At 41.8% G+C, this 20,658-nt stretch overlaps 1 protein-coding gene across 9 annotated transcripts in view; it reads right to left on the bottom strand.

The window, feature by feature from the left end:
• LOC119457576 (band 3 anion transport protein) overlaps positions 1-20,658 on the bottom strand; it is a 200,516-nt gene that overhangs the window by 34,965 nt on the left and 144,893 nt on the right. For 7 of the 9 annotated variants that reach the window (XR_007466297.1, XM_037719223.2, XM_049665117.1 and 4 more), the window contains 9 exons: positions 19,849-20,183; positions 13,510-13,649; positions 12,463-12,565; positions 12,065-12,216; positions 10,903-11,081; positions 10,315-10,539; positions 7,635-7,786; positions 4,888-5,014; positions 4,606-4,803 (listed from right to left, as the gene is read on the bottom strand). Coding sequence is in view for 8 of the 9 variants with exons in the window: in XM_037719223.2 (XP_037575151.1) it covers positions 4,606-4,803; positions 4,888-5,014; positions 7,635-7,786; positions 10,315-10,539; positions 10,903-11,081; positions 12,065-12,216; positions 12,463-12,565; positions 13,510-13,649; positions 19,849-20,183 (1,611 nt within the window). In the remaining variant the exon portion in view is untranslated. The remainder of the gene's footprint in view (positions 1-4,605; positions 4,804-4,887; positions 5,015-7,634; positions 7,787-10,314; positions 10,540-10,902; positions 11,082-12,064; positions 12,217-12,462; positions 12,566-13,509; positions 13,650-19,848; positions 20,184-20,658) is intronic. The other 2 variants (XM_037719207.2, XM_037719201.2) reach the window with 2 other exon arrangements.

Raw genomic sequence — 20,658 nt, 5'->3', positions numbered from 1 at the left:
ATATTAGACTTAGAGCCACCGACTCACGACCCGGTGACGCCTTGCAGTCACCAGCACTGTTGAAACAGAAACAAATGCCACAAAAGCCTCAGTGTGTTCAACCGAAACTAAATGAGACCATCCTACTAATTTCTTCAAGTTTACTTCACATACACCTTGAAGTGAATGTACAGAACCTGCAAGCTCTTGTTGACAGTGGAGCTTGAATATCAATACTCAAGAGAAGCAGAGCAAATGCAGAAGACATATTCACAGGCAGATCAGTCCTTGTACGAGGGTATGATGGTCGTGAAAAAGAACACTGTGAATGGATAAGCTTAAAGATAAAATATCAGTCGCAGTACGCGGAGGTTCTTGCCTTGGTGATAGAAGGTGTCAAATACGACTTCCTTCTCTCTCGCCCGGACATGAAAGCGTTGAGGCTAAACATTCATTGGGACGACACTGTGTCTGTAAGCCCTGATGAAGAGAATTCCAAACCTTTGACTGATGCAAACCGAATTCGCAGGCCGAAAAATGGAGAAAGTATTCAGAGACTCTACCCGGAATTGTTCTGCTTGGGAGGCTATCCTACTGGTACCACCAAGTTTCAAGTCCCCTTTAAATTACACGACACTACTATAGTCCGGAAAAAGTCATACAACCTATCAAGAGAAAAGAAGACACGGCTAAAAGAGGAGCTTCAAAAGATGTTAGATGCTGGTATCATCTGTCCATCTGTATCGCCATTTGCATCACCAATCACCATTGCCCCAAAAGAAGACGGTAGCCTTAGGCTGTGCACTGACTATAGAGCGATCAACAACCAAACGCATTTGATCCCATTTCCAATGCCTCGGATAGACAGCATCATTGACGAAACAGGCGGCTGTACCTGGTTTTCCAGGATAGATCTGTGCAAAGGCTTCTGGCAAATGCCACTTCAAGAAGAAACCAAGCAATACACTGCCTTTGTGACTCCATTTGACATTTATGAATATAACTGTCTTCCGTTTGGTTGGAAAAACTCGCCCAGTTGGTTTCAGAAGATGATGAATACAGTTCTGAACCCTTTTATTGGTCACTTCTGCAATGTATATGTGGACGACATCATTGTATACTCTAAGAGTGAGCAGCAACATGAAGAACACCTTGCGCATGTTCTCACTGCTTTGTCTGACGCCATACTCAAGGTAAACTTCAAGAAGAGAGAGTTCTTTAAAAACAAAGTTACCTTTTTGGGTTGAGTATTGGATGGTACCACTAAAAATACCAAAGAGTCCGTGGTGCGCATCGCTAAACTTGTGAAGCCTTCCGACATCCATTCACTTCGCGTATTTTTGGGACTAGCCGGCCATTTCAGAGCATTTATTCGAGACTACGCTATGAAGACATGGTGCTTAACAAGGTTCACGCAAAAAGATGTACCTTTTCAATGGACAAGAGAATGCATACGAAGAGCTAGTACAGCTAATTTCTTCTGACCCTGTGCTTTGCTTTCCAGACTTTTCGCTTCCATTTGAACTAAATACAGATGCGTCGCATTATGGAATAGGAGCGGTTCTGTATCAACGAGACTCCACCCGGGTAGCCAATCAGCAGCTTCGCGTGGTGGGTTACTACAGTTACACTTTCACCAAGACGGAAGTAAACTACACAACAACTGAGAAAGAAGCCCTCGCTGTCCTAAAGGCCATTCGGTACTTCCGCTCCTACTTAGAAGGATCAAAATTCAAGCTTTATACTGATCATGAAGCACTGACACACCTTGCGGGGAGCACACGCTGCCACCCTCTCCCGCGGGCGCTCACCGTCGCTTGCGCACGTAGCGCACTCGGCGGGAGCCGGGCGGACATCTTGTGCGCACGCAGCGGGAGCCAGGCGAACACGGAAGAGATGCACTTTGCCCTCTCCCGGTTCTCGCTCGCCTCTCGCGATGCGCGTGCCCGTGCGGGAAGAAGGAAAGTGTTCGGCAGGTGAGGAGGACATTCCCCTCGCGAAAAGGTAAAAGGTATAAAAGAGCGCAACAGAGAGACCCCCGGGTCTCTCTGACCTCGCTACACCTACCTGCCCATTTGGATTTACCCGCTGCAACCCGTGAGTGACCTCGTTTGCGTGACTACCACACGCAACGAGGCAAGCCTATTTTATTACTTATTATACAGAGCGGACTTCCCTCTGCAAGTGTGTTTTATTGCCCACAGCAATAAACGTTGTTGAGTTGACTCGCTTGTTGCCTTATTCGCCCGAACCCTACGTAGCTGCGATTGCCCGCGTTACGGGTTGGGGAAGACCCCCACAACCTTTTGAAGTTGGCGGAACTTAAAGGAAAAATCGCATGCTGGGTGAACGAGCTTCAGCAGTTTGACTTTGAACTCAGTCATCGCCCGGGAGCTTGCATGAAAGACACTGATGCTATGTCGAGATTGGCGGTCACGCCTGTTTCATTTCACCAAGAAGCAATAAATGCCGCTAAACTTTGGGAAGGAACTGAAGCAATACATCAACATGTACCCAAGTTTCCCGGGAGGATGGAAGTGCTGCCTTGAAGCAGCAGTATCTCATCATAACCGATCACACACAACTGGTATAGGATGTACACCACTCTTTGTTGCTACTGGAAAACCAACTTCCCGCTGATGTATCCTTGGGAGTCGACAAGATGATACAGCTTACACAAAGAAGGACAGAAGACAGCCAAGCAAAATACAGTGAAGGAATGAAAAGAAACTTCGATAAGAAGCAAAACACAACGTTACCAGCGCTGGAGGTAGGAGACTTGGTTCTCGTGAGAAAGGGGCTATCAAATACTGGATCTGTCTATAAAGGACCGTATCGTGTCGTGAAAACTGCAAGTCAGCAAGGCAACTTAAAAACTGTCTGGTATATCGGCGCGAACGAAAATGAAGAATCGGCTTCCATAGCAAATGTGTTTAAATACCATCCCAGGAGGGATGAATTAAAAAGGTGGGGGGAGTGAAGCGTACCGAATGAGAAGAAGAAGTCTGAGAACATCAGAGGGAGCGGGGGGATTGAAGGGGAGAATAAGGAAATTAGAAATGGTGACATGACGCTTGTTTGATCTGTTTGATATGTGCAGGCTTATTACATTAGTGATGGATCCATTAGATAAATAGATAATTAAAAGGCAATGCAAACAAAAAGGCATAAATATCATAAAGACATGTCATAAATGGTGTTCACATCATATGTGAACACACAGGATATACAGTAGAACCTCGTTGATATGATCCCGTTACAAAGATTTCCCAGTGCCAATGTTCGTGATTCAGAACACAAAAAATGATGCAATACCGTTACGCTTTTTTTACCGGTTCATACAATCCTAAAAAACACAATCTTTCGGCACCACCGTTCAGTCCATCGCCAAACTGCGATCATATGATAAGATTTCCAGCCGCTAGATCCCATGTGAACAAGACAAGAAGCGAGGCATGTAGCATGATCAAGAGCAGTAGCCGCTTGCGACGGCAGCTTCACAGCACTACTCACCCACCCATGTCACATGAAAATAATGGCACACACTCAGTTTTCTTTTCCGGTACCAGCAAATCTACTGGCGGTCGCCGCATGTTGCCCTTACAGCAATCACCGCCAATCCTACTGCGATAAGCATCTTCACCTATCTATTTCACAGCGTGTGTGGTGCAAGTCCCGTTGGAAGCATAATGCACGCATTTAATAGGCGATAACCCAAACGATAACCCAATGAAAGATGGTAAAATATATTAGTCACAGTAGTTCCTTACCAAAGTACCTTTGAGATTTAATGCCAAACAACCTAGGGTAAACTTTTTATTACAAAGGTATCCGATGAAAAGACAAATCAGGTGTCACTCCCAAGTATTTATACATGTGCATCTACATGTACATGCTCTAGGGCTACTCCATTCAGGTGCAGATTGCAGGTATATATCGCCCAAGTTTGCGATTTGAGGCAAAAACAATTAATTTTGTTTTGTTGCTAAAACATTGCTATAACTGTTCACTCTTCTTGATAATGCTGGTTCACACCCTAACTGCTACTTTCTAAACCTGGAGACAATCACAGCAAGTCAGTCACTGACACCATGCAAAAAGATTAAATTCTGGAGTTTTACGTGCCAGCACCATGGTCTTATTATTATGAGTCACGCCGTAGTTGGCATCTCCAGATTAATTTTGACCACCTGGTGTTCTTTAACGTGCAAACAATGCACGGTACACGGGCTTTTTTGCATTTTGCCCCCATCGAAATGCTACTGCCCCAGCCAAGATTTGATCCCGTGACCTCGTGCTTTGCAGCGTAACACCAAAGCCACTAACCAACCCCGGCGGGTCACCATGCAAAAGGCCTGGTCACTTTTACTTCCTATCGCTTTCTCCAATGCATTCTTTTTAGACAGAACTTTTAGACTCCTCATTGCATTGTAGATGATCCAACACGTGTTGTTAGGAAGATGTGACAAATGAAAATCAAACTAAAGTAGAGAAAGAACGTAATGAAAGGAAACTAAATCATCTGGTAACTTATGCGCAGCAGTTGATACATTGCAGGTTGTTCAAGCTGGATGGAACAGTGAGGTGGTGTCACTAGAGACGAGTGACCATCCAGCAGTCACCTACCTCCATCAAATTAGGCATCACTTGCCCTTGTGCCAATCTGACAAAGGCAATGGTGGGCTGCTCCAAGAAATCCAAGCCTCCCACTAACACGGCGATCGCTTCCGCATCTTCGGGTATTCTTCGGAGGATATTGGCATCAGGCTTGCGCAAATCATCCGTGGAACATCCAGGAAGAAACGGCTCAGTCTCGTCACGTGTCTGCAATAAAGTATATGTGAGGCACATCAAATGAAAATTCTACCCCTATTATCTCCCTTAAATTTTGAGTGGAAGACTAGTTACGCCTTTGTCAATAGAGATCCGTGTATCTGCAGTAAGCAAAGGCATGCTGCGGTTCCCGGCATTTCCATTTACATGGTCCTGTGACGAAGATGTGAAGTTGCTAACAAGTGACGCTGACCGCAGTGACCTGGAAAAAAGAGCAACCAAAGTGGTCAACCTTATACAAGATGATTTGTGGGTGCCCATCCATATTTTAAAATTTATAGTTGAGCCAATGATGGGACCAAGCAATTTCCCTTGTAGAAAAGCAAGGCAGCCGCTGGCTCTGTAGCACACAATCGAGAGCTATAGCTTGCCTGCAAACTTCTTACGATGTGTGGTTTAGTGGGTTGCCGGAGAGGTGTAGAGTAGAAACAACGTTGGTAGCAACATCTCGTGAAACTTCTAATCGCAATGGCTTAGACATGTTTTTATGTTACGCGAGTGTTCTTGTCGAAAAAAATTTTTAAAAGGGAACGTGCCCACGATTATGCCACTGCCAAAAATTTATGCCAGCAGCAAAGCAGAATAAACTTGGTTACTGCAATACAGCTCTGTGTTTGTCTGGCTGTTCTCTGCGCCACCAAGTGGCAGTACCAACTCGGCCACTTACATTCAAGTCTCCGGTAACTTGGTAATCCACAAACATAAGAAGTTTGCGGACAAGCTAAAAACTCTAATGCGCTACATGTGGCACAGGTTCACCCTTGACACCTGTGCAGCATTGACAGCCTTTGAAACAATGCTTCCACCAGCTTACACAGCTGGTACACAAGTTGTGCACTTGCATGCTCAGACTAACCATGAATTTCATTGCATACATTCAATTCTTAAAAAAAAAAAAAAAAAATACACCAGTCAGTGAGAAGCAGTGTGAGAAAAAAATGCTTTTTATGTTTTGTTTTGTTGAGACCTGGAGAATATGGACAAACAAATTTAAAAACTTAAAGGAACTTTAAAGCACCTCCTTGACCTGCTCAAAGATGAGGAAGCGACAAAGTGGCCATTTCTAGCCAACCAATAAAAGAAAAGGAGGCAGGTATAGCTACAGGTGTAGAACAAACAACTTTTGCCAAGAAAAAGATTTTTCCTTCAGTCAGATGGGTAAATAAAATTTCTTTGAACATTGCTTGCAATTTTTTTTGTTGATGCCCTTGAAAGAAATCTTCAAGAAGCCCCCGAACTTTGCATTGACTTCTGCCAAAACCACGTAAAGCAGGTATTTCTGCGATTTATAGCTAGAATACCTTGACCTCCCCTTACTAAAGTTATTGCTTCTCCAAATGGCATATACATTAAAACTGGCAACATTGTAGTCCTCTACAAACAGAACTATTTTCCTATTAGATTCAAATTCAAAAATCTTTGAACTAGTGCAAAAAGTTGTGCACAGCTGGAAATTCCTCGTCTCAATGCTCTCTCAGTCAAAAAAAAACAAAACAATTGACTCCAATTAGCTTCTCCAATAGGAATCAACTGGGACTAATAGGCACTAATTCGAAAATCCTTACTTGCAACCGGTTACGATTGGGTACAGATTAGAAAATCCCTAGTTCCAACTGGTTACGATTGAGTCAAAGTGAAACCAATTGAGTCCGATTGGACTTGCCAATTGGAATCAACTGGCCCCACTGGGAAATCCTTACCTCCAATTGGTTACAATTGAGTCAGGGATGCAACCAATTGAGTACAATTGGACTTGCCAGTTTGAACCAACTAGGCCCACCTTACATTCCTAACTGAGTCTAATTGGACTACCAATAGGAATAAACTAGCTAGAACGTAACCAACTGGCAAATCATACTTTCAGTTTATGAACCCATTCAAGGAAACTGGAATGAGTTATAGCTACATATCCATGCGGTACTAAGGCTATAGCAAACCTGTTTCTGAAAGCTGGAATCCTATTTAGCTTTGCTTTGTGGGGTATATATGTGTATTGGTATTGCCCACTGGTGCAATTGGCCATTCCAACTAATTGGTTTCAAACCAAATGGCACCCATTCGGTACAATTAGTCACTCCAAGAAAAACCAATTGGTCACGTTCCAGTTGGTTTAATTGGTCCAGTTATGTACTAATTTACGATTGGACATTTTCCAATTGGTACCAATTGGAAAATGGAGTCAATTCCCAATTGGAGTCAATTGCTTTATTTGACAGGGCTCTTAAGTGCTTGCTTTAACCTTTACAAAAGCATGTTCAAAAGCTTACATTTTACTTACACCATCTTAAATATTTTTCTTGCGAAAGAAATGATAGCAAAATACAATGACATATTCTGAGTCTATATGCTTCAAGTCTCATTCCAAGGCAGGCAAATATAATTTTTTCCACACTGGTACTGCACCAACACCATGAGCTAGGTGACATCTGGGTCACCTTACATATATTGGCTACCAAAAAATTCATCACACAGCTTAATGCCAATATGGCTTCTACTCTAACCAATCCTTTCCCCCTTCACATCAATACATTTGCTAGTGATGCACTGCCCATAATCAGCTGCAAAGCTGTCAATGACATTGCTGCGAAAAGGTTTACAAAACAGGTCACACAGCAACCACCAAGTCATAATAATGCAACATTAAGGTGTTCATGGTTGAAAAAATGCGTGGAAAGTGAATTACCTCTAACTAGGATGAAACCCAGAGTACAATCCCTGGAGTGTGCTTACACACTACCGTGCAATATTGTTGCAGTCTACCGACTTCAAGTAAGCATGAACAGAAAAAAAGAAAGTAAAGCACAAACTACCATAGTGCTTACTTGAGTGCTGTGAATGTACCAGATGAGTTGCGACGCAGAAAAGTGTTCAGGCCTTTCTCAGCAGCATGCCGGTGACGCAACAGAAGCACACGCAAAACAGCACCATGGCTCTCTGGTGATATCTGCTCTGTCAGCACCATGTTGTCAACCACCTAAGTGTAGGCCATGAGAGGGCAGGACATTGTAAAAATTATGTTTGCAGCAGTTTGTTAAATTTTTTGTTAATGAAATTTTCTTTATCTCTTTTTTTCCAAAACATAACTGCATATCAATGGAAACTGTGCATCGATTTTGTAAGACTGCAACACCCACAGTTTTTATGTTTTACCAACACTGGCTTTCATACTCTGTGCACTTCTCTTCATTAGTTATTCAGTATTGGACTTTGGTGGCAAGGAGCGCGTCAATAAATTATAACTTGGGAAGCACAGTTTCTCACATAATATTGCACAAAGCAGGCAATTAGATGCTACCTGTATGTAACACTCTCTTGTGTAAATACCATTTGAAGTAATGCTAAAGACAATTTATTACTTTGTACTTGCACCTAGATATAACGAACTTCAATATAATGAAATTCTCGATATAACGAAGTATTAAACCTTTAGTAAGTTCTTGTCCATAGAAAACCAAGTATTTAGGACGAACTGTGTTTATATACACGATATCAATATAATGAAATTTCACTGCAGTAGCAAAAGAATACCAAGACAATAAATGAAAACTTACGCGGACGCAGTTGGTTAAATGGTTGAATTACAAGCGGCTGCTTGCGAACGCATCTCTTAAATCGTGTGGCACAGCTAAGAGTGACCACAGAAGCGGTTCCGTATAAAGTCCAGGTGCAATAAGATTCTATTGCACCCTACATGCTGTGTGCCTTGAGTGTGAGTGAAAGCGTGTGAGGGTGAGCCGAGAAAAAGGGTGGCTTGATGAGCGCCGTGCTCCTGCACAAGCAAGGGGAAAAAGGGAGAGGACCGGGCTCGCGGTAACGAGATTAAAAATTAAATTATGGGGTTTTACGTGCCAAAACCAGTTCTGATTATGAGGCACGCCGTAGTGAGGGACTCCGGAAATTTGGACCACCTGGGGTTCTTTAACGTGCACCTAAATCTAAGTACACGGGTATTTTCGCATTTCGCCCCCATCGAAATGCGGCCGCCGTGGCCGGGATTCGATCCCGCGACCTCGTGCTCAGCAGCCCAACACCATAGCCACTGACCAACCACGGCGGGTGGTAACGAGATTAAGTGCGAGTGGGGGGAAGGGGGGGTGGGGACGTGGCTGCACATGGCTGTTAGCACGGCTGAACGCATACGCAGCTCAGGCACCTTGCCTTAGAGATAATCTGCCACGTGTGCAAAGAGTGGGCGTGCCGAGATGGTGTGGCATCATGTACACTGTTTTCCTGCACGTTTAGTACTAGAGGTAGTGTAATCTCGTTTTTCAAAGACGTGTTGAAGCAAGAGGCAGGCGAAGCATTTGCTCCCTACAGCGGGGGACACTATCAGCCACGGGGGCGGAGTGGAGGTGAAAACGTGGCTGGCTTTACTTCATACTGCCAATGTGAAGACATCGCCGAGACGGCAAGAAGCTGTATCTTTCCTCGCCTACTCTAAAATTCAACAAAACGAATTTCTTTCTCATTCAAATTTCCTCTTTCCAATTGCCCGATAATTCGGAAAATTTTCGGCCGCTTCCGTGCAAGAAAAATCCATCGGCGACTGTACTTATTTGCATAAAAGTTCTAATTTCAATGTAACGAAATTTTGATATAACGAAGCAAATTGCAGATTTTTCCGAATTTGCTATATTGAGGTTTAGCTGCATATTTCCTTTCAAAAATTTAAATCCTGATTCCCTGCAGCACTATGTTTTGTAGGTTCTATGCTCATCCACGTGTGTTTCTTAGAAAACACAGCTTTCCTGTAATATAATGAAGTAATCACAATTCCCCTCGAAATTCCCATAGAAACTCATAAACATAAAATATTGTTTAAACCAAGCGAGAATTTCCTTTAAATTGATATAAACGACCTCTTTTAGGTCAGAACGAAGAGATTTACGGATCATTTTGTGCTGATTGGGCTGAAATCTGGTGGTGCACTATGCTACTTGTAACTCAGGTGAATAAGCAGTTCAAAACTCCTGCAAGCTGTCAATTACCTGGCAACTCACCAAACTGGCTGTGCCGCTAAGTAAGAGGTTACGCATGTACTCTTCTGCCACCACTTCGCATTGTACTCTGCCAACAACCACCAGCTCCTGCACTCTCCTGCGCTCTGGTAAGCTGTAGCCTGCGCACAGGCTACAGCTTTGGCACTAGCATAAGCTTGGTATTTCCGTTCCAGCTCCATGCAATACACAGGAAATAGAAGGCACAGCAGGTGCACCTGAAGTACTTTCAACTATTATGCTTGTACCTTGATACACGGCCATGCACAGTGGCATGTCTCCTGGGGGAGCATTCTGTAAGTGTCCACCTAGTGAAAATGTTCATTTCGTCTGCTGCTGAAGTTCTGATTGACTGAGCTGGGGTATGCGTGAGAAGGAGACGGGCGCCACCGGCCAATCAGCACTCCTTACAGAATACCCCCCCTTGATATGCTCATTTCTGGGCAGATGCTGCATGAAACTATAATGCTGCAGCTTAGCACCTAGATACAAAAGAAAAGTCTACCTTGTTGGCAATGCCTGTGAGATCTTTCTCTTCAAGGTCAAGAAGCACGGTGCCTTGTTCAATGCACTTGCGCAGGCAAAGTAGTGAGTGGAAAGATAATGAGGCTAAATGTGGCTTGCCCCAACGATCCACGTCCTCTTTCAGGTTTTCCTCATACTTTATCCAACGTGCCGTCTCTTTCCACTCATATGTTTCTGGTACCAGTTCGTCCAGCTCCACAAAGACCTATGCAGCACAAAAGCAGACAGACAAATAGCTGTTTCAAACATTCAAAGGAAATACTAATTCAAACCATTAAAATCCTACTAGAAAGAAGCATTTCAAAAGGATAATCTTCTTTCCCTATCAGACCTGTGGTGTGAACTGACCCTGTTTGCATACAGTCACAGTACAAACAACAACATGCAACTAGTACAGGTAAGTGGTTCGACAACAATGGAGGTTCAAATTGTTTTGGGGAAAATGAGTACAACTGGACAAGTTGTGACTTTATGCTCGCGGTGTACTGTTTTATTTTCTACTATTTGGAAACTATTTTCATGCAATACCACCCAAAGTAAACTTGTTCCTAAACATCTTTTGACTTACCTCATGTGGCTTTCGATCATAAAGCTTTTTCATGAATGGAACAGAGTATCTTTTTCCAGAACCTGAAGGAGGTGGTTTCTCAGAAGAATCTTCAGATGCAGGCTGCATGAATGAAAGCACAGTGTTTTTCGCGAGAATTTTGTGCCGACGCATGCCTTTCTGGTCTTCAAATCTATGGCCTGAAAAAAAGAAATAAGATTTTAGCTTCTCATGTAAAAAACACTTCTATAGTTTAACAACAGAAGGTACATCGTGCTTGCTGGTTGAAGCAGGTTAAAGCTTCACAAAGATATAGAAGAGAGTGGGAATAATCACATTATTTCAATATTTCAACCATTAAATACCCAACACACAAACTTCATTTGTGTCAACAACAGTTTTTTTTCTGACTTGGCTGGTGCATAATTATTGTAGCCTACAGCCAAACTGAGTACAAAACACAAAGGAAGCAAGAAAACACAGCCATGTATCGTCTTATTTTCTTTAGGTCCTCTCTACAATCCGAAACTGCCTCCTCCTTCATGTCCGAAGATGCACTGCATTTGACACGTTTTGGACTGGCCTCATTAAAAGGTGATGAAATTATTTTTTGCAATCCCAAGAAGTTGAGGCTTCACAGTGTAATGAGTTGACAGCTATAAATTGAAGGAAAAAAAGAAAATTTTAAGTCAGTGCTCCTTTAACATGAGACAGCACCAGTGCAGAACAATATGAGAAAAACTTAAAGCCACATTGAAAGATGCACGCATGTATACGTGCTCACCGCTTTATTTTTGGTGTGTATGAGCTCGTTTGTTAACATTGCATTTATAGTCTTGTATTATTGATCAGAGTATGTGCAGAATATTTTGCTTATGTACGGGCATGTTTTTGTTTATCTTTTTTATTCGCTTATGTTCGTTTATTCATGTACTGCCTTATTCATGTACCGTACTAATTGCCAAAATGCTGCTATTGAGCTGTTTTTTGTGCTCTATGTAATATTGGAATATTCATGTATTGTATTAATTGTTGAAGTGCTGCTTTTGATCCACCCTGTAAGAGCCGGCAGGCCAACAGTATGAGTAAATAAATAAATAAATAAATAAATAAATAAATAAATAAATAAATAGATAAAAAGTACTTGCAGGAACAAACAATAAATTGAAAATTGAGAACTTACTTGCCATCTCTTCGAGATCAGCTGATTGCAGAGTCATGGCTTCTTCAGGCTCTGTGATGACCCTGTATTTATCTTCAGCATCATGCAGAACCATTAGGCTCGGGTCATAAATGTACCGACGTCGCTTGTGCCTATGATGATGGTGGTGATGCCTAGCATAAAAAGAAACATGCCACAATTTCTCTGATGGGAAGTAGCTGCTGCAGTTTATTGCGAACAAATAAGCAACTATGAAACAGCTAGGTCTAGTAAAAAGAAACTGCTAAACTGTATTTAGCACTGCAGACCCGCCACTGTTATGTGCGTCCGACGTGCAGAGATCTGAAGTAAGGCATGTTACAAAGCTTTTATATTCAGGATTGAGAGTGCTGTTCCCTCGTTTACAGAGAAGTCATTACCTATCTTTTGTTCGATATGGTTCCAGTCCTTTAGATGTTGATGGAGGCTGCAAGTCACTCACTAATAGCTGTGGTGGAGACGCTTCTTCCATGGAGTCTGACCCTTTAAAAAAGACAAATTTTTCTAAGTACTTAAAAAATTAAATGAAGCTAGAGTGCTATGAAACTACCAAACTAATTAAGCAAGGGTGCCAGAAAGTGCATACTTAGATGCAAGAATTGTCATATAAATACACACACACACAAAAAGATGCGGGAGCGGCAAGAAATTGGCATAGTAAATTACTGAGCCAAAGAGTTGTAGCTGACGCATGTGCAACTGATATGTTTAATTAAGTTCATGCATATGCATATACTGTAACCACAATGTAAGACAATCTCTTTAGGCCTTACAAGAAGAGCTGATATTGACCCTTCGTTCAAAATGACACCACAAGATGGCTCTCTGATCATAGGTGTGTCAAATGAGAGACGGCAGTGCTTTTCCATGAAAAATATGTACTATTCTGGTGGCGTTTTGAGAGAGGCTGTATACAACAAAATTGCCAAAGCACATATGCATAGCACTCATGCTGGCAGTGGAAGGTAGAACCATAGTGGGTAAAATATTGCCCGCACTCAGCTGCCAACTCAATTGAGTGAAGCGTGACGGTGCATCCACTTGTGTTCCTCGTCATTTTGCAGCCAAGCTGACTGTGCTTCACTTGCGTCTGCTCTAGAGAGATATGTTCTACACCATGACTGCAGCTCAGCATCACAAATTTATTTAAGAAACAGCTAACTTCTCAAAAGTGATGTTTTGAGGTATGTGGTGTGTGAAGAAATATGAATCACAAGAAAACTTGCAAGACATTTCAAGGCATATCTGTTATCTATGACAAGAAACACAAGAGTATTTAAAAGTGCCAACTAACATTGAATATGTGACATCTGTGAAGCAAATGTGACATTAAACAGTAAACACAATGAAGAGCTATGTTACTTTCATGGTGCTTATTGTGAAAAGACCTCAGAACAACAAGTAAATTAGAACAAAATAGTAATTACCCAAAATAAAAGCAACTTTGTGCTGTCCCCCATCAGATTCGCTTTGCTCTTGGGAAGAATCTCGTACAGTTGATGATAAGGGGACGTCAGCATACTGCTTTCCATAATCTGCAGTTCGTGTGTCCAGATTTGGAAAGAAGCTGCACATCATTACAAGAAGAGAACACTATTAAAGAAGCTGATATGACCATAGTTCTGGAAATTTAGAGAACTTCACCAAAATATCAAGGCTCAAAGCGTAAAAATTCAGGGGTAATAAAAACAAACTGGAGTTGGGCCTAACAAAACAAAGGAATGGGGATGGGGAGGCTGTAGACAATATTTTTTATTGAAAACCAGAAGGGAGTAGAGTTGAAGCTCAAAATAGCACAGGGGAGAGAGAACCGGACATACCGGGTGAGCTAGGTATTTGAGAACACAATGTTGACTTCAGGCAGAGAAGATTATCTCCAGCAAAAATAGACATATTTTCACCAAACTTTGGGAAATGCTTCTCTTACGGTTTATTTCCACAATTACTCAATTAATCCGCCATACGCAGCAATAACCGGTTCCATTGGGCTTCGCAAACGGCTGCATGCACGGATCAGGTGGTCCTTAGAGATGTTTTGGCCCTTGAGTCAGCAATGGATGCCTTCATTGAGTATTTTGTATTATGTGGCTGTTTGTTGGCCTCTCTCTCAACAACGCCCCAGACATAGCAGTCGAGCGAATTTAAATCTGGAGAACTAGGAGGCCACAAGTCGAGAGTGACGTGGTCGTAGAAGTTGTCTGCCAGCCACTCCTGGGTGGCGCAGGCGGTGTGGGCGGGAGCCGAATCTTGCTGAAAGACATAAGGTCTTCCTTTCAAAACGGACTTTATCCAGGGCTTTACAACAGTGGCAGTTTAAAGCGGCAGCTTTAAAGCGGAGTCCTTCTGCAAGAAAGTGTGGCGGCATGACGTCACCCTCATTGCTGACGATGGCTAACACCATCACAGATGACGGAAATTTTGTGTGCATCACCGTAGGCACATCATCGGCGCTTGCGCAAAGCCACCTGTCATTACGGCAGTTAACTTTTTGGTCTTGGTCAAAGTTCTTTTTATCTGAAAAACAAAAAAAAAAAACCATAGCATTCCAGGCTCCTCAGGTGTCTACAGCTTGCTTAGCAAGCGCTTGGACCGAAGCAGACGATACTCCAGAGTTTTATCGGACATAAATTGCCCCCTCCTCATGACATAGGAATGGCACCTCAAGTCCTCGTGCACAGCGAGCCTGACAGTCTACTCTGTGACTTGGAACTCCTTTGCAATGGCCCGCATTGACTTCCCTGGGTCGTCACTCACGATGACTTCCAGCCGCCGGAGAAAATCAGGGGTTCTGACGACGTCTGACCGCTGACTGTGCTTTTTCCTTTTCGCCACAGATGCCACGTCACCGCCAGAACACATGAGTTCTGTCCGCACATTGTAAATGAAAGACTTCGCCACATTCAGAAAGGTGGCAATTTCCAAGTCGTTGTGGTGTGCGGCAAGGGCTTCAAGGACTGCATGGCGTTTAATTTCCTGCGTCAACCTGTACGCTTCCATCTTTGAACAAACTGCACAGTATGAATGATAAGGGTCAACCAACAAGAAGCCGCATGCCTAGATAGATATGATGAGCCTGCTGGTGTCTATGGCGATAAGGAATAGTGTTTTCAAACACCTTGCGCATGCGGTATACAAGCACTATGTCCAGTTCCCTGTCCCCCGGGGCCATTTCGGCCTTCATGTCTACTCATGGATTACCAACTAGCCCACTCCCAAGCCTTGCCAGAAGAGGAACAGAAGGAAACATACCACAGTGCTGAACTAACGCAAGTTGCCTAATAAAATACACCTCCCTGTGATGCATGCTTAGAAATATGCAAGCACCTTTCCCACTAAAAAGAAATGAGAAGGCTAATCAAGATACACTGCATATTAGCTGTCACCAACCTACAGCCCTAATGAAAAACTACACAAAAGACACTCACTCCCTAAGTCTGACACCAGTGGTAATGCACAATATCTGAACATCAACAAGTGGCTATGTGAATAGCTTACAAAGTATTCCTCTTTAGTCAATGCATTGTTTACACCTAGAATTAGTACTTTATGTTAACAAAAGTGGCCAATTTCCTAAAACTAAGGTTAGCAGGTTCTCAGGAATCCCAATTTCAGAATCCAAGCTGGCAGTGAGCATTCACTTGCTGCCACCAGAAGAGAACAGTCTACAATACTAGCCTCAAAAATCATCTCATCATATGCCAACGCAGGAACTGCTGTGCTCAGGTATACACGTGAGTTAATCAATCCTCATATGTCAGTTATTCGAACATACGCACATCCCAACGTGGTGTGATAGATATTTTCTTCTGGTTAGCCTACCTTCCTTGTGCAATGTAAATGTGGGGAATGATTGAGTTGAACAGAAATGTAATTGTAGGGACTGATTATAAGAGTGGAATCCATTTGCAGAATATTAATTTGGAATATGAAATAGGAATTGAATGAATCAGTTGTTATCTTTAATTACAAACACTCCTAGGTGCTAGTCAGTAGTGCCAATTAGTTGTGCTGACCAGTTGAGCTTAATGGTCAAAGCTCATCCTATCCAATGCAGCTTATTTATGAGTTTATTACCACTGCTGACCTCTGCATTCAGGCTGTTGCAGGATTCAAATGAACTTATATATTTCAATATGAGCATTTGTTGATCAAATTAATGATTATTCATAGATTGTGAAAACTGTAGTGGTTGCACAGGTTTAAAAAGCCAAAAATAATGGGTACAGATTATATACAGACGCACAAAAAATAATAACATACAGGAAATGTATTACAATCTTTAGGTATTCCAGGGGAGGCACGTTTTCAGCATTAACTCATTTACAGTGAGATGTAAAATGATATTTTAAGAATGAAACCAACAACTAAGGTGACATGATGGAAAATAACATTTTCTATGATAATCAGCTTCAGTTCCTGATTGTTTCCAAGAAAGAAAAATTTTGTTTCACTGCAAGTTTTCACTCAATTAAATGCCTAGTGCTTTGCGGGGAGCCAGTTCCGTTCGCAAGTTCCATGGGGCAGATGCGCCAGTGCATTTTTTTACTATCATCATCAGCCTGCTTTTATGTCCACTGCAAGACAAAGGCCTCTCCCAGCGATCTCCAATTGCCCCTGTCTTGCTCTAGCCGATTCCAAATTGCGCCCACAAATTTCCTAACTTCATCACCTGACCTAGTTTTCTGCCATCTTCGACAGTGCTTCCCTTCCCTTGGCACCCATTGTGTAACTGTAATGGTCCACCGGTTATCTTCCCTACGCATCACATGACCTGCACAGCTCCATTTTTTTCTCTTAATGTTCACTAGAAAATCGGCTATCGCCGTTTGCTCTCTGATCCACACCGCTCTCGTCCTGTCTCTTAATGTTACGCCTAACATTTTTCGTTCCAACGCTCTTTGCGCGGTCCTTAACTTGTTCTCAAGCTTCTTTGTTAACCTCCAAGTTTCTGCCCCATATGTTAGCACCACTAGAATATACAATGATTGAACACTTTTCTTTTTAACGACACTGGTAAGCTTTCTGTCAGGATTTGGTGATGCCTCCCGCATGCCAGCCCATTCTTTTTTTTTTTTTTCATTCAATTTTTTTTTTTTATAAATGAATCTAGCTACCGGTATTTCATAAGCTTATAAATATGCAATTTTGTGCGTGAGGTTCTAACTGCCTGCATTTCATAAGCTTATAAATATGCAATTTTCTGCATGAAGTAATCACTGAATCATGCAGCATTCAAGTGTGAGAGCGAGGTTAATGAACAGTAGTAAACATGTGTCTGGTACTAAATGGAACATCTGAGCAAACAAAGCATGGATGGTGCCTTAATTATTAGACATGTATTAGATGTGTTTTTCATACCTACGGTCGGAGGAGAGGACAATAAAATATACTAAAGTACTTATATTCCCCAACTGCTTTCGTAGCTCTATCTTTTATTTAATAACAAAATATAAAAACAATTCTTTTTGTTTTTGGCAACACTTACGCACACCAATTAAGTTGATTGCCACTTAACATGCCAGACACCACTTTTTTACTCTCACAAGTGTTGTTTGACCCTTCATGGTATTTGATTTCCTTGCACATGATAGACATCTGCAAATATACTCACTCCTGAAGAACAGCTTCAATGAAGTTCACATATGTCAAACACTTGTAACAAGAAAGTAAAGCAAGGGTTTTTTTGTTCAAAATCATTCAATAGAAAGAACATTAGGCCTGCCAATCCTTTTGCTATACATATTCATGTGCCATTAGAGAAATAGGATTATTGCTGCTACTTTTCCTAGTGCCTATTTCTTCAAGATTAAGTTTGCCTTCTTTAAGTTACGTATGCAAAAAAAAAAAAAAACTAACGATTGCATACACTTAGCCACTAAGGTTGTCGGGAAGTAGTCGCTATGCAGTGAGAGTGAAAAACTGGGCAAGCTGCCTCTAGTAAAGGCAAAAACTGGAAAGTGCACGACCTATCACCAAAAATGGGCGAACAACATCAGCTTGAAAATATAAATTGAGGCATGCACTAGGAAATCCAGCAAGGTGTTGGCTTTTGCTAGTTAGTTAGGCTCCATGCTGAAAACTTGTATGTAGCTGCCTCCCTCCATGCATTGTCTTAACACATGACAATGTACCCCCCCTGTCCTGCCATCCCAGATTTTGTGTGTTTCTGTCATGCTGAATCACTGATGTTGTGGACCACAATTATTTGCTTCTTTCCTATGCATATTTCTTTATGCTCGCATTTTGTGTCCCTTTATATATTTTGCCGAGTGCACAGTAAAAGATTTAGTTGCCAGTCAGCACTTGTGTCATCTTCTCTCTTGCATGTAGATTTTTCCCTGCTTTCAGTTCGGCACTATGAAAGCCTATGTCTGACCAATGCATTGCCACCTTCAACATCACGGCAATGAACCATGGCTGATGATGAAATTCGGTTCCACAAGTTTTACATTCTGAATTATTATGTGTACAGATGTACAATTAGAATGAACAAGAACTGATGGAAGAAAACAGTAACCACTAGCAATGGTTTCTAGCATTACATAAGAAGTTAGCATGTTTATTCAGGTTGTTTAAGAAGGATTAAATTGCTCTGCATTGAAGATGCATTCAAGTAGAAGAGAAGGGCACATGCTACAACAGTGCAGTGGCTCTAAATTAGGCCCATAAACAAATGCAGACAACTAGACCTTTGACCTTATCCGATTTATCGGCATGGTACAAAGTCCAAAAAACAATACTGAAAGTAGAGAGAGAGAGAGAGAGAGACTTCACTGACAGGAAAGACAGAGAGTCAATCTGAGATGGTGCACTCTAGTCTGCTAGTAGCATATATGTTAATGCATTTACTTCACCAGCAATAAAAGTTAATTAAAACATATCTTCTTTCATATTTACTTCACAAGCAATAAGCAAATAGAAGGGTGCTTCCCATATTGCAATGTCTTAACATTTCAGTGCTTCCTTATTATGGAAGTGCAGCGTAACTGCAATGGTTATGAGCAGCCAACAACTAGAGTGCATTTTTATTTCCTAATACTGGTGGTGTTAAAATAAAGCCCATGTATAACTATGGTGCACATGCTGTGCGAATAATCTCACTGGAAGAAGATAACTATTAAACGAAATGTCAATGCCCTTTCAATCAATGCTGCATTTTTATCAATGTGCAGAAAGTACTCGGAAGTTAGCTCTGAAGCTTTCTTTTAAGAAACCTGTACAAATTTCCTTTGCAGCTTCACGCCACTCTCAGGTGGATGACAATATCTGCTTTTCATAAATATTCCTCCATCTTGCAGAAAATTAGATATAAATTACCAGCATTGAATACAAATGAAGTGTTGCCTTTATTATAGGTGTATCATGCATGCTTCACTGTGGTGCACAAGGTAATAAAGGCCAAACACTTGCATTACTGTTTCTAGAGTTGGGCAACAAATGGTGATGATGATTATGATTTCTCCCTAACCATTAGAGTGGAAGCCACCGCAGTATATCTGCTATTAATCTAATCCCACTTTCTTGCATATGGGGTTGAGAATTTCATGCATAGTAATTAAACAAAGATTGAGTTAGAAATTCCACAATACTTCCAGTATGCTCAATGACTGATCACACACGTGAGACAAACAGTCGTTGACAGTAATAGAAGCATGTTAAAAAGACTAGTCTAAATAAACTGTCCTTCGAAAAAATCTAAAGCAAGCAAACATCATCTTTAAGAACAAACAAGAACAGTAGCCTCTGTTAAAAGGATAAAGGCTCACCCATAACTTCCTAATGGTTGGTCATCAGGTGAAATGGACGACTTCTTTAAGGATGACTTCAAGGGCTTCTCAGTCAAAGACACCTCTGAAGGCCGTGGCTTTACTGGACTTGGCAGGAATTCAACCTCTGGCTCTATATCACTTGTGACAAAAATGCGAGGTGGCTCACGGCCACCAACGGTCTTTGTATATTTTGCAGACATGCCATGTTTAAGGCCACTTGGTCCTGGTGCATCTTCTGCAGCATCCTTGGGCTGCTTTGCCACTTTGCTATCTTCATGGTCATCATCCAGCTCCACATCAATGGTCTCGTCAGCGTCCTCTTCAGAGTCCTGCTGAGCAAATGCATTTAGAGTGAAACATTTTAGATTGAAGACCCATGTAAATATATCTTTAAGAAACCAAAAAGGAAAAAAGAAATTGTCCAACGACAATATAATATGCCTCTCTCTTTCGAGGCACTTAAACATAACAAAACTAACTGTGCTTCATTGTACCAAACTGTCCAGCACTGTTGAAGCTAGAGCAGCCAGCACTGTCAAAGCTAGTGTCAAGATAGCCATCATAATAATAAATTATGGGTCCACTAGACGAGATCAATTCACAGACTATGCAGTAAAATTTGCAACAATGGGTCAACGCCTACTCAATTTAATAAACTCCTCTGCAAAAACACTACTTTCACACACTTATAGACATTTTATTTAAAAATCTTTGCAGTAAACAAAAATAAATAAAAAAAGGCATCCTGTATGTGTATATACCGTATTTTCTGATGTATAACTCATACCCTTATATAAGATGCACCCT

Source organism: Dermacentor silvarum, chromosome 1 (genome assembly GCF_013339745.2).
Source record: "Dermacentor silvarum isolate Dsil-2018 chromosome 1, BIME_Dsil_1.4, whole genome shotgun sequence".
NCBI classification, from domain to species: Eukaryota; Metazoa; Arthropoda; class Arachnida; order Ixodida; family Ixodidae; genus Dermacentor; species Dermacentor silvarum.
This window is presented reverse-complemented; position numbering and strand designations above follow the sequence as displayed.